This window comes from Balearica regulorum, chromosome 21 (genome assembly GCF_011004875.1).
Source record: "Balearica regulorum gibbericeps isolate bBalReg1 chromosome 21, bBalReg1.pri, whole genome shotgun sequence".
Lineage (NCBI taxonomy): Eukaryota > Metazoa > Chordata > Aves > Gruiformes > Gruidae > Balearica > Balearica regulorum.
This window is the reverse complement of record NC_046204.1, coordinates 3,067,298-3,082,571: the sequence shown is the minus strand read 5'-3', so window position 1 is coordinate 3,082,571 and position 15,274 is coordinate 3,067,298. Positions and strand designations below refer to the sequence as shown.

Sequence of the window (15,274 nt, the reverse complement as noted above, 5' to 3'; positions counted from 1 at the left end):
TCTTAATTGGAACAGTGGCTACAGGCAGCTTGGATAGCGACCCCAAAAACTTAGCTTGTTTCTCAGAGCAGTGATTATATACAACATGATGTTACTGATGAATTATTAGTGCTCAAATCATACGTAGCAGAAAAAAAGAAAATAAAGGAAAAATTAAAAAAAAAAAAGGAGGGAGGAAAAAAAAAAAAGGAAAGAGAAGATATAAATCTTCTCATCTTGCCAGTCAGCATGTTTCAGGAAAGCCCAGAAATACAGTCAAGTGGCTGGGAAACAGATGCAAACAGTATTTAAGAGCTCAGTCACTATGCCAATGCCCTACCTGCTTGTGTTGTCATCATCATCAGAGTCAATGAAGCTGCTGGATTCCAGCTCACTACTCATCATGGTAGAAGAACTGTCATAACCAGGAGGGTGCTCACGGTGTCTGTCCAGTTTCGGATGGCCATTGATCCGAGCGACTGTAAAAACAAAATAAATGGAGTATTCCTAGGCAAAGAGCAAGGAAGAAGTGGCACTGTAAGTAGCACGACATTCACGCTGACAGCTGCAGACAACTCTGCAGGAGGATCCTTATGCTGAATCCAAGCTCTTTGCAGAACCTGATCTCATTCAACAGCTGGAAAGCCTGCTGTCCTGGCTGGCCCAACTGCCTACCCACCTTTTTCCTAACTTTTCCACTTGTCTATGGCTCAGTTCATGGGCAAGCCATAAACAGATGGAGGCAGAAACAGCAGGCATGAACAAGTACTGTAATGGTATTAGAACATCAACTAGAATGGCCACGAGAAGTTTATGTCAATAGGAAGGCACATACCTTGAAAAAGCAACAGAAAACACAATTTGAATTTGGTATGGATAGGCCTAGCAGCACAGAAAGTGTTAAACAACATTCCTTGATGAATTCAATGAATATCTCATCCATAAAATCACCTTTCCCTTGGTCTGTGCTACATGTTCCTATCTCCACACTGCATCACCTTGTCTGGGCAATACAGATATATCAAAGTCACATTGTCTTGACCATTCCACATGCATAAGATGCTTCAGAACAATTTCTTACTAATCCCTGGCTGTGCGAATGTTGTCAGATATACAAATATTCCTGTAGAAAATCCCTTCAGTAAGAATGCCATTTACTTGAAGGCAGCAGTGATTCATCTTTTTCTACAGATATTTGATGAATTTTCCTCTGTAAAGCAAACTTCTAAGCCTGCTTCCTTTCAGGGACCTCTCATTAGAAGACCCATAGTCTGCCAGTGCTCTATTTTGCCAAGAACGCTCCTTTCCCTGAAATAAGAAAGGCTCGGCTTGATAAGGCACCTGGTCAAGAAATAAACATAACAAGCTTCAAAGACAGACTGATATTTTAAAACACACTCTCCAAACTCACCACTCCCTCCCAGGTCCAAGGGATCTGATCTTCAATTACAGAACAGAAAACCTTCTTAACAGCTTAGAGGGAGTATCTCATCCAGATAGTGTAGAAACCTATATGGCTGTTTATGGCATCGTTACTGAGGTCAAGACTATATTGCGTTGTTTGTTCTCATCGGGAACAGGCAACTCTGACCACTGAGAGTCAAGGTCAAGTAATCCACTCTGCAGAGTCTCTGAATATAGACTATAAGCTAGTCATCCAGGCTTTAAAAAAACCCAATTTTTTCAAAGTTGCTTTCATCCATAACAACAACAGGAAAAAAAAAGGAGAAGGGAGAAGACATCCAGATTCCAAAGCTTAGAAAACAGCACTTTTCAGCAAATTAGTAAGCTTTAGACAGAGTTCTGTCTTTTAAGACTAAGGAGAACATTACAGACTTGAACAATTAAAATGCCTCCTTTCCTTGTGCTACAAAGTCATTTTTTAAGTCTTTATATAGCGCAGCTTAGAGTTCAAAATATTTCACTGGATTTGGAAACCTGGATGCTAATCACAGCATCAGAGAAATTCAACTCCATCTCTTCAGCCTCAGCTTAAGTATAAAATCAAGTCCAGCCACCCTGTCCATTTATTCTTCACTTCTACACAGTGAAACAACAGAAACTGTGGAGCGAATTAAAGCCTCGTATTCCAACAGACTGCATAATGCAAATGTGCATTCATTGGAAACAGTACTGGAACAGCTAACGATTGCCATTGGCACTGCTATCTAGCAGCCAGATAACTTTCAAGGAAGCAAAGCATTCCATACTCTGATCCCAAGAACTCCTTGTCTCCCTTCTAAACACATTTCACCATTGAGCTTAATTTCAGGAGCAATTGTTGGCTTGCGAGAGTATCATTACCAACAAACCAGTACGCTGGACTACCAGAACGCATCAACTATCACCCTTGCGAGCTCTGCAGAGTTTTCCTGGAAGAGGGAACGACAACCAAGAAAAGGTGATGACATATGTACAATGGTTTGTAGCAAAGCATTCCTGGTGGACAGAGACTCTCACCAAATTCAGATCCAAGCAACTTGGAGTTGGTTGCTGATTACTCAATAGTCTTGCTTCCACTGACATTTCCTTTCTGACTTCAATAGGAAGTGAGTGCAAATCTTAGCAATTTACTAGCTGGCACACAATTTACAACAAATCTATTATCTTTGCCCCTTTGGAGTTTTAAATTTCTGTTTTCATTGAGGAGTAGTATATAAGCTAGAATGGATGGAAGTCAAAACATCAGCCATGGAGAAAACTTACTTACGCTTCTCCACTCGGAACACTCGAAAAAACTCATTTTTTATTACTGTGCTTTTTCCTGCATTCCTCTGCTATTCACCACTTGCAACTTATAAAAGTAATCCCATCAATTTTGCGTGATAATGTTGATGTCATTTGGAGAAGCTGACATTAAACAGAACGCTGATATTAAAAAACAAGTCCCTGTCAGAAGAACCTTTCCCAGCTCTGATTGGGTGGGCAGTAGATTACAGAAAACAATGACCTGGATTTTATCCACATTTAACTGGTATAAATAGGAAGCAAATTTGAGCAGCATGCTTCTCTCCTCTGAGACACTTTATTTACATTTGGCTTTGACTATTATTAAGTATACAGCCCAGAAAGTTGCCGGCATGATTCTGTAATCTTTCTCTGCAAAACCAGACTGTTTATGCAGCTGGGGAGGGAAGGAGGGCAACTCTGGTCATCAGCGAGTGGGTTGTCTCAAGTGCCCACTAGAAATCACCAGTCCTGTCTCTCCCATCGCAGGCCACGATTATTAGACAGCACAGATTCTTCCTTTTGTTCCAAGTGGGTGGTCTACAAGCAGATTGCTATTTTACTGAATCTGCAATTCAGAACCATTTACCTAATACTTTCAACAGATAAAAATCAGTCTGCAACTCAGCTGATTTGTTTTTCATGTCTCTAACCAGTGGACATCATGGCCAGCAGTTGCATGTTGTTTCATTACTAGTCAGAAACTTCCCAAATCTGAATTTGCTTCCCGCTAGCATCCTAAAAGACCATTCTCACGCTGTCCCTAAGCAAGCTTCCTTCAAAATTTAAGTTTATATTTATGGCACTAAATGATAAAGTAATTCACCCAGCTCTAATTGCTTAGCATTGGACTCAAATACGAGCTCTCTGACTCTATTGTATTGTTCCTATCAGCATTTCTTGTAAGAAATGCTCTTCCTCTCCTGCTTGGCCTAAGATATATGAAGGATTACAGCACAGCAGCCACATACAACACACTGTGATTATTTTGCTGTCTACATAATTATTGACAGGAGCTGAAACCTTTTGGCTTTTTTCTTACCTCTGTTACACTCACAGATCACCTGCTTTTGGCAGTGAAAACACTGAACTTTCACTCATTTGCTTTTCAACTAAAGAAAGAGAGAAAGTTTAAGACACATAATGCTTAGTGCTTACTAAGGATTTTCCAGCATTAAGAGAACAATCAGGAATACAGAGGAAGCCAAGGCGTGGAAATGGCACTCATAAATATTTTCCCCTCAGCCTGCACATTTCCTTTGTTAACTAAAGAATAAAGAAATTGCAGTTTGATACAATGCCATGGCCTGTATATAAGGTATGAATGACTGGCCATCCCTGAATGGATGCACTATTAATTCTGAGGACTCATGCGGCTGGAATGCTGCAAACTGTGCTGTGAAATTCGCTCAAGAGTCTACAGTATCAACAACAGTCCTGAGGACCTCAGGCAACGGAGATGCAAGGTCCCATTTCTGTGCAAAGATAACAGAGCTTGTGCCCAAGAAATCAAGGACGGAGTCAGTGCTGCACCCTGTAAATCTCAAGGAACACTCAAGAGCAATGGGTCCAACATGGCAGGATTCAAATTCAAGAGACTGAGGAACATACAGCTGAGGATTTTATCGATGCTGCAATACATTACTGTGGACATAAACTCCCCAAACCCAGTAATAACCACCCAAACTTTCACATACCCTTTAGATCCAGTGTGCATGATCTCATTTTTATACTGAGTACCTCAGTTTCCCTGCACAACATAAGGGCACTGACTGCTTAGAAACTTCAGTTGAAATGAATGTTAATACCTACAGTGACACACGCAGGGCTGTGCTTCTGGACAGCATCTGACTGGTTCCAATGGCCTCATCAGGTGGTGACACCACTTGTGACAATATCTCCTACTGGGAGTGGGTCTCAGAGGGGAACGCTGCTGTGAGTGGAGCTCCTGTTGCCTCTCCTGCTGTGGCTGGCTCCTACCAAAACACTTCAAAAACGCGGGAGTGACCATTTCCCTGCCCACTTAAAGAAATCCCCAGCGTGCACTGTGACTATCACTCTGTCCAAGTCCAACAAACACATCCGGATGTACACGGAGCTTCCCACAAGTAGTTATTTTTCACACACAATGTGAGAGAAAAAAGGAGCCAGTTCAGGGCTCCTGCTGGGACACTGGAAAATTCCATTCCTGAAGACTCAAAGATTATTAAAAATATATATTTTTTTTGCATGCTCTTCCTCCATGACATAATCCCAAGGAAGCCTGTGCCCAAGAGGCAGCGCATCTGGTAAGCAGTGTATCTTGAAGGACTGGGGAAATAGAACAAAAATCATTTGCATTGACTTTGCCATTTGCCACTCTGCCGTTTCCACACACTCTGCAATCACATCTGCAGGATACAAGTCACGGATTAGATCTGAAAATCCAAATAACTTTATAGCCACATTTTTAATGGGACCCTGTAATATGACAGAGTTGTCTTTATCCCAATAAACCACACATAAATAGACCTTTGGAATTTGTGTAATTACTTTTTAGTAATTAATGATTTGGGGCTTCTTTTAAATTATCTCTTAATGTATTATAGAAATGTATCTCAGATCTAAATACATAGTTTTCCAGTCTCTCATAAAATTTCTCTTTTTTGGAGACAGAGGTGAAGGTATTTTTCACCCAAGAATTTAAAAAAAAAACAACAAAAAACCCAAACATACATGTGTGTTTCTCGTCATTAAATTCCATATACTTCTGCTAGTGTCTTTACCGAAAGCAAAATGTTTCTCAGCTTTAACCTGATGTAAATGCCAATAATGGAGCAACTCCACTTGTTCTAGAGAAAGTCTAAGGCAGCTGGATTGTTCTGTCAGGACACAAACCGCTTAAAGCAGCAACACTGTAAAAGTTCACAAGGCCTAAACGTGGGCATCATCATTAAAAATGGTAACGTAGACAAATTTTACAAAATCAGTTGAAGTTCGGCACATGGCAAACCACAGCCACGCTAGAGAAACAAATGTTGAATCTCACATGCATATGGGCTCGTGTCTAGCTGAGGTTCACCGAGACTTGCATTTTAAGGTCTTCACTTAGAATCAGAGACGGGCTGTGCCTTGGTATCAAGCAGAGGTTTCTGTGCAGTTTAATAAGGATTGCAATACCTCCACTGCTCTCAACGTTCAGCCATTCAAACATTTCAGAAACAGTTTTGCATTCTTTGACTGGGTCTTAAGGACATACACAAAATAAATACAATATGGCATTAATTTGTTAAGATATGGCATTTAAAAAGACGATCCTTCCAAGCGATATTACAATTGTGTCATAAACATTTCTCAATCACACATTTCCCTGAGAATTTTTCATTAGCCTTTCTTGCCAGTTGTTCCTCACAAGCCAAAGGAATTAAGACAAATGCAAGATGATGATACTTCGTGTAAATTAGCGTTTGCTTTTAGTGTCATTAATGGCAGCAAGGTTTAATATTACAACGGTCTCAGCATTCTCGTGCGGTGTTACCACAGATGCTGCGTTACCACATATGCTAAATTAGTACCTCAAATGCTAAATTTAAAAGAGATTTACCATATTTGTTCAAGATTTTGACCTGAGCTCTTCAAAAACTAAATGTTCTCTAACATCATCCAGATCGGTTTCATCATCCGACTCGCAGACTGTCCCAGTATTATGGATTACTTGGGTATGAGTGAATCACTGCTCTTTAACAAGGCTCTATGAATACTTCATAGGGAACAGCATGTTGAAAGCGGAAAAGTTCGCCCTCTCTAACGTCAAAGTAACCTTCTCGTCCCCCACTTCCCCCCATGCTACCGTTGTCTTCAGCCATACAGAAAATACTTTGATCTTTCCCCCATCAGAACACTTTCTCCCACCTCTGGGCAGCACCAGCCCAGTTCTCTGCCCTCCCGGAGCGGAGCCGGCACCACGGTCCCTCTCCAGCCGCCCGGGCAGCGCAGGGAGCCGCGGGCGATACTCACGGCACGGCGGGGCACGGTCTGGCTCCCTGCTCGCTCCACCACGGGCCCGGCCAATGGGCACGGCCACGCCAGGACCCAGCGGCAGCTCTGGGACCCCCTTGTTTACCCCCTTCCCAGGATGCTGGGCCGGGCACGGAAGGTGGTTCCTGCTCCGCAAGCCCACACAAACGGAGGCCACCGCGGCCGGAGCAGGGATCGCGTCTGTGGGCTCCTGCATTACCTCTGCTGCATGTGGGCACCAACCTCAGAGTTCTTCCATTGAGACTGGAAACCACAGAAGCAAAACCCTCCCCCCATGAATGAATGTATGCCTGCGGGGGTGGGCAAGCTACATCTACTCCTTGAATGACTGGGGAGAAATTACTCTAATGGAAGCAAGGCTGTCCTTAAAAATAAACAAATGAAAAGGACAGTCCAACTGACATGAGATCTTGAGTTGCAGAGTGTCATGCTTCCAGGATATATGAAGCTAATGCCAGGGAGAGATTTACTACTGGTGTGAAAGGTGATCAGGAAAAAACATATTCCCCAATTCATACAAAAGCCTCTTTGCATACAAAGCCTCTCAAAAAAAAAAAAAAAAAAAAAAATCTTTTCTATGCATATGTAGCCTCCACAATATAATCAATACTATACCTTAAAATATATATACACATACACGTAGAAAGTAACTTTCATCCATGCTTACCTCACAGGGCTCATCTTTCTCAGCTAGTTCACATCACTAATCTCACTGAGAATACAACAGCAGTATCAGAGCAAAACCCCTTTCCACTCGCATTCTTGGTGTGAAACCTCATACTTGAAGCATGAGAATAATACAGCGAATTTAAACTTAGGCAATTCCCTGGAGAGAAATTACATCTCTGCTTGTTGATCCTTCATTGTTTCCCCAGCTTTACTGAGCATCTGTGGATGAGAATTAGCATGTGTTTTGCATATACGACATCATACACCATTCTGGTTCCCATTAGCATGGAATGGTCTACTAAAAATTACTGGAAAGGAACACAGTAAGATGAAAAGCTAGAGACTTTATAAGCACGTGCTCTTGCTACAGGTAGCAGATTGGTGCACGAAGAACCAAAGCTCCGGCAGAGGAATGACATCAGTGTAAAGCTTTCCTTAGACGTCACACAGCTGTAAGTCAGGTCCAGGAGCAAAGTCCAGAAAGCAGCTTCCCCTAATACTTCTCAGGCATCCAGTTCCACACAGAATTTGAGCACATACTTTAACTACCTAATTGGGGTTGACCCAAACCACTTGGATTTAAGCATACTTCCTTAAAGTTAAGCAGGTGATTAAGTGATGAAAGGGCCAACAACAAAACCCTGAGCATTCCACGGCTGATGAGGCTAGGAGCACACTGCTGATGTTGTGTGTTTGGACATCTACAGTATGTAAGGAAGGAAATTACAGATGCATTGATAACTGCCCCTCTGGCTAGCCTTCCTCCCGTTCTCCACTGAAAAGGAAAACACATGCTAGGCAGAATTTGTCCAGCTGAGTCACTTCTGTTCCCTGATGTCATCAGCTGTGCAGTGCTACCAGAGAAAGGCTTCTAGACATTGGCATAGGACAGATTAAAACCAGTAGCAAAGTTCGTCCTCTCTCAAGTACAGTGAGATCCAGGGTGATAATTCTTTTGAAACTACATCCCCTCTCATTTTTCCCCCTATCTCTGGCAGACATTTCACCAAGAAAATTATAAACGCACTTTAAGTTTTCCAGATCCGTTTCCCTTAGGGTTTTCTTAGCGCTTGTACCTGAAATGTCACGTATCTTCACATGCACATTGATGAACGAAGGAGTTTCATTATGCCCCCCAGCCCATCACATTCTCTTTGTGGTATATTTTTGATATCAGAGAGGATACAAGCACAGGGCATCGGTGGCAATTCACTGCCTCTGCACTTAAAATAGCAGTATAATTTAAGGGAAATGGGTGGAAGAGCTTGCAAATGCCCGAGCCTGTGTTGTTGTCAGAGTGAATCCCTGGTCTAATAAATCCCAGCCTTTCTGGTGCAAAATCCTTTTGCACTTTCAATGGAAAGAGGTGTGAAAACTTTGTCAGATTACCAGGTGTGTCCCACATCTGGCTGCAGTATGCCAGCTATACTTATAATGGCCTCTGTATGTCTGTTTATAATAGCCCATTAGCAATTCAGCAGAAATAGTTTTTCTACAATGAGTAATCCTGCAACAATGAAGTAAAGCATACAGGCTAGCATTTGTGACCAATCCGCCCATGATACCACGATTTAAATTATCAGCCATCAGAGAATCTGGTTAGTTTACCACTACCTAGACTCTTCAAATCAAAACCAAATGCCTCTGTCAGAAACCTGCTGCAGTTCAAGCACAGGCTGTCAGACTGAACTATCTGACAAAGTTTTCCAGTCTGTTGTATAATGAGGAAACAATTTGTGCAAATTAAAATGGAGAGTAGGACAGAAATGACAAAGAAACTGTTTTAACTCTTTAAGGAGTTTTTCTTCCTCTAATATCAACAGTAGCTAGAGAGAAAAATTCCCTTTTTCACCTGCCAGCTTTTGTCTCAGATATTTCCAGTATTAGCTTTTCAGGGCAAAGCATCTGTCTGTTCAGAGCTGTGCATATAATACTTTGCCCTGCAAGCATTTTGAATAGCTGTCACTGCAAACCAAAGAGGAAACAAGTCGGCAATAAACATTTTTTAATTCATACACTGTCTTCACGCACAGACACACAAAAATACTTAACCCTTCTGCTTCCTGCCTACTCATTCTTAACCCTTTCTCTGTTACTCTCAGTAATTGTTCTGTGCAAGAACTTTTTTTTTTTTTTAATTATTTCAGCATTAAACTGGTCTTTTTATGAATTTAAAGCTGTGGTTTAAGAAAGACAGGGAAGATTATGATTTAAGGACTCCACTGCTATGTAGGACAATGGGGCAGCAAAGATAGGTTTATGGGTCTAACCCTTAACAAGAAGGAATAAAAGGTTGCCTACAACTAATCGTGCCTACATAGCTCATTACTGAGTACTATTTTAATCTTTCTAAAAGATAAAACTTAAATCCATTTGGGCATTAAGATGAAATTCTCATTTACTCATGATGAAGCTGTGCAGTGGGGGACTGGAGGGCATTTAAGTGAAAACTAATGGCTAACTTAAAAGGAAGCTTCTTTCATGCTCTGAAAACAGTGGTGGTCCCTAAATGCCAAGCTGACAAGACAGAGATTTTTCCACATAGCTCACAGTTAGAATTTTGCTTTTCTACTTACATTTACTTTGGGATATTTTAATTTTACCTACATTCCCAACAGATCTTTGTTTTGCTTCCTTTCTCTTCCCTGCCCTGGGGTTTTCCCAAGTCAGAAGGAGAACCTCATTCTGTTGAGCCTCTCAATTCCACAGTGATCCAGGATCAGTGGAGTAAGCTTGCTTGGCCTGTGCAGGTTTTAGCTGAATGTGTCTACATCTATGCAGTACCCAAATGGCTCATTAGCACCTTTTCTCACTTCACCCTGTTTGAAATGAAGGCTATAATACCCTGCCGTTTTTTTTCTTGCGGAAGGAGTACTTCTTTCCCTTTGCAGAGTATCCAGGGACATCCTCATTGTCAGGGTGGGTAAATCTTTGTCATTCACCGTATAGCAATAATGAGCTCAGTTACAAACACTACGTGGTACATGTTAGTGTACAGCTTGGTCAACTGGCAGTACTGTACATACGTCTTGGCTACTCTGCGTAGTAATACCTATAGAACAAACCTGTGAGTAATGCAGTGCTCCAATGAAGATCCTTCATCCTGCCTCTGTGAACTACTAGAGCTGTAATTTTGGTATTATTTAAACATGTCTCTACAGGACAAGATCAAACACTCTTAACTGTATTTCCTTCTTTCTGCAGGGAAAGGAGGATTTACCACTGTGAGCACACAGCTTCTGCCCCAAAATAGCTGTGAACTGGGTGTCACAACCTTCCTGCCCTTCCTCCACCCTTGTCCCCCTTTCCCTATGACTGTTCCCCCATTTTACCTCCAGCTGTGCTCCAGACAAAGACGACATGAAGACTCAAAAAAGGAATGACTCTGCTAATGTGTGACCATTGTTATGAAGAGGCCTTAAAATCCTTCTCCAGGATAAGGGTATTTCACTTCTTTTAATCCTTTTAAGTGGCAGTTCAGGATACAGTGCTGAACGGTGCATTTTGGAGACACACTTTCAACTGAAAATAACCCACTGGTGGTTTTGGGTTTTTAAATAAAATATTATTATGACCACAGAAAGACTATGGACATTAAATAATATATTTCATGAGACCAAAATGATACAGCAGTTGTCCTTGCTTTACGCAGGTTAACAAAACTCACCTCTTGCTCATGCGTACAGCCTGCTTCAGGTAGGAGGCCTAAATTGTTTTGAGAACAGGTAATGTTTGCATTACTGAGTAACGTGTTCTGGCCTGAGCACAGCTTAGACTGACAGGAGGAGGAAATTTTATCCCATTTCTACCTAAAGGGAAAAGTATGAACTTGTTTCACACCGCTAGAAGGCAGAAACTCCTCTGCTCAAACAACACCTTAGGAGCAATCTGGACCGTGGTCCTAGACGAGCCACTCAACAACCAGCTCTTTGGCCACAAACATCCACAGCAAAACATACATTGGCACTAGCTTAAACTAAACAAATCACCTTTTAGCATTCTTCCAGTAACAAGATTTTAACACAACACTATTAGAAGATTCTGCCTCTTTCTGTGGTTTCCCAAAGGAATCTGCAGTCAGGATCATGCAAAGACAGCTCTCTGCTCCACCCGATGAGTAATTTTCATTCACTCTGAGTCAGCTGGAAGGGTTAAATGAACAGAAAGACACCTGCTTCTAACCCACGGTGTATATACGACTTCTGGTTTTCTAACTGGAGGCAAATACTTTAGTGGGTGGAGCTGTGAATAAAGCCTGTGATGGCATCTCTTGGGCCCAAGTATTCCACATTCTGGACCATTTTAAACTCAATGGGTGGCACCTATTAATTCTTAATTAAGCCTGGAAATTCTTGTCTGGCAACAAATGAAAAAACAAGCTTACTTTGATGTACAGACTAGAAGCAAGAGATGAAGTTCTGTAGTTTATACGTGTACTTTGGGTATATTTATGTATAAAAAGAGATCTTTGAGCCAATGTGCTGTAGTTACATCAGCATAAAACACTACCACTGATCCAAGCCTAGAGAAATCATTTCAGAGGATTTTGGCTCAGATCTTGCAATGTTAAAATACTAAGACTCTCAAACGGTGTACACTGCAAACTCCCACGCATCATACTGATAATGTGTTCCACCTTTAAATGAGCAAACGTGACTAATGGAGGCAGCCTAGCCATGACAGTATGAAGCTCAGCATTGGTTGTCTTTATTCCTCTTCAAGTTAATCATCTTCTAATACTACAGAAGGTCTGTATATAGTCAAAAATAATCTCTCTGCCACTTTATTGTAGGTTGTCCAGACCTCTTAGAAAACGCTGAGCATCAAAGAGTTTCAAAGCAATTATCAAATTATTCCATTAAAATAATAATAGTCCCTGAAAGCACACAAGAATGCAGACACACGTCTCTCCTGCAGTACTCATGCAAACATAGTTGTTGCTCTGAAAGGCTATCAGAAGAATTGTTCTTTCTAAATGAAAAAGGGGAAAAATTAAATAGGACTCACCATCCTCATGCCCTTCTCTATTTCTCCGTCGATGTCTGTCTCGCCGGTGGCTAATAACTGACTCCGTTCCTGTTTCATTGTCCAGGCCATCCCGGCTGCTGGCAGCATTTGGGCTGTTAGAAAACAAATAGGAAGAAACAGTGGAGTCATCTCTTTTTTTCTTTTTGATAAAAACAGTTGCAGTCGTGAGCATGTTGGTTTAGAAGGCAGAACACTATTATGCAGGTTAGCTGCAGTCTTGCTGCAGCACTGCAAGCTCCCCAAGAGTGCTCTGCTCACCCCAGAACTACCTAAAAGGTGAAAAGACAGTTCAATATCAATGCCATGAGACACAGCACTACTTGCACAAGTGGTATCATGACATTGAAAAACCTGCCACAAGACCTGCATGAAATTTCCATAGGAGAAAAAGCTTACTGTTGGGCTAAGAAAAGGGATCATTTTAGCATGCACTGAGACTAACTACAAGACAGCTTTAGCTGCTAACACACTTGCAAAGGAGATGGGATTTTAGCACAGTCCCATCACGATAGCTTTAACATCACAAATTTGAAGCATACCTGCCTAACACAAGAACAAACAGATAACACTGGTTTTTGGAAGAACAAAACTTGTTGACCCTAACACTCCTCTCAGCCTCCAGAACACCCCAAGTTCCTATGCATCTCTCAAACCCTCCCATGGTCATGCTGAAGATCACAGATCCAAGAAATACATACAAGTATGTATGAGCTCCTCTAGTAATGCCAACAGATGACACGATCTATCGGGGGTTATTCTCAAGCCTTTGAACTGAGTTTCCTTTTCTACAATATCTCAATGTATACTTTTTTAAAAAAAAAAACAAACCCAGTGTTTCCGCTCAGTTCTTTGTTCACCCCCGAACAGGTTTGTTTTCCTGACAATAACCTGAGCTAGATATTCGGCATGCTGACAGCCAAAAGGGCAGAAACGATCGCTCACTGTGGCCACTTTTAATACAGAGCGCTGACCTTGAAGGTTGAAGTCTTGCAAGTCACAGCAATGCTCCAAATAATTAAGTGCATTTCTGTGAAATGCACAAATAGACTCCAAGTCCTTTCCTCATGTTCTCAACTGTTTGAAAGCTACAAGATATGCCAGCAAAATATTAATGTAGTAAGTTCCAGTGAAGGACCATTATGAGCCAGTGAGCTTTGGGCAAAAAGCAGAAGGATCTTGATGACAATCTCAGTGGCCAGATTTCTTCCACTCTGCTTTTGTGAGGGCTGTACCGATAGTCACTTTCTCACTACTACGATTAGCCAGAACAAAAGGTTTCAAAGAGGCAGCAGAGGATTTGTCCCCACGGTTTAGGGCCATTTTCTGGGATGAATCTAAACAAACAGCAATGACAGCTCCATACTCTTGAACCTCCAAGTGTTGAGGAAAGGCCATTTCTCAGTTCATATAAACCAGACTGGCTTTCACTTCTAATTCCAATAAACAAGTCAAGTCTGCTAACCCAGAGCAGTGGCTGTAATACAGAACACCAAATACATAAGACTGCTTATTTGCAACCATCTGTTTCAAGATGTCTGCTCGGGGGAAAAAAAAAAAAAGTCATGCTAAAAGCAGAGTTGGCTGGAGCAAAGGGGAAGATGGAGATGCTCTTTCTTCCCCTGCCGAACAGAACTAGCTTAGCTATTTAGTTTTCTCCTCAGACTCAACCTGGTTTATGTATCTCTGCTATTCTTACATTCAGTAAGCTATCCTGAGGTGCTGTGAACAGATCTCCCTTAGAAAGTTACTGGTCATACTGGTCCCATGGGCTTCTGGGGAAGCTGGACCCAGAACTGGTGTATGTGTAAGCACATCTGTATAGTGTTACATTTGAGAGGAGTGCTGCAAAGCCTTCCGCACACCCACACACTTTCTTTGCAGTAATGAAATGTACTGACATGCCCACCACAGAAATTAGGAAATCGAGGTTGTTAGTCAAGAAAACATTTGACTGCACATTTTAAGCCCTAATGAAGCTAAGAAAATGCAAGTATGTATTTAAGCGTTGTCACAAGTACGTTTGCATTTCTTGTTTCAGTCCAGTGCAACTGAAAAGGGAAAGAAGGTGACAGTTCCCTAGGGTCACCCTGCACAGCTCTCAGACATCTCAGCAGCACCATCTAGTGACTACTGCTGATACTTTCCACTACTAAAGCTCTTCCTAGGCTAAATTCCCCTACAAAAGGTGGTTTACACCCTAAGAAAGGGTGCAAAAGGAACCTCACAGCTGACTTGTTTCCTCTCTCATTGCTGAGCCAATTCAATTCACTTTTCATGCCCTTACCCAAGAGCTGTGTAAGAAAGGTAGCTCAAAGGTCACTATTCTCAACTCACTCGTGCACCTCCACCACCAAACCAGGAGCAACCTCACCCATTCAGATAAACACGGATTTGGCAACCACTAAACAGAAGCAGTGGAGCATGAAATACAGGATGAACTTCAGAACCCTCATCAGGGAGGAAAAAAGTAAATTTTTGTTGGATTTAATCAATGATGAAGCAAAATATCAACGTCGTCAGGCAGCTAGTTGAGATTACCAGTTCACCTCTGATAAGGATCTCATTCCCTTGGGTGGTGGTGCCTGATGAACCTGTGTGCTCCAGCTATTTCTTGTATTCCTTGTTGTCCAGCAACATTTCTGTTCGTACAATTATGCAACACCTAGCTCAGCTGGGGCTTCTTATCTAAATAAGGCCCCAGTCAACACTAGAGGAGGAAGACAGGAGATGGCAGATCTCTGGTAGTTTGAATGGCATTAAAAAAAAAACCTCTCAGGGATTTCAGAACCAAGAAGGTAAGTTACACTTACAGAAGGGGAGGTGATATGTGAGTGTACAGCAATACTGAAGTTAC

The 15,274-nt window shown here is 41.8% G+C and overlaps 1 protein-coding gene across 3 annotated transcripts in view; it reads right to left on the bottom strand.

Moving 5' to 3' along the window:
• DVL1 (dishevelled segment polarity protein 1) overlaps positions 1–15,274 on the bottom strand; it is a 96,987-nt gene that overhangs the window by 27,093 nt on the left and 54,620 nt on the right. For all 3 annotated transcript variants that reach the window (XM_075772940.1, XM_075772938.1, XM_075772939.1), the window contains exons 4-5: positions 12,400–12,512; positions 320–458 (exon numbers count right to left, since the gene is read on the bottom strand). In XM_075772940.1, the coding sequence (XP_075629055.1) occupies positions 320–458; positions 12,400–12,512 (252 nt within the window). The remainder of the gene's footprint in view (positions 1–319; positions 459–12,399; positions 12,513–15,274) is intronic.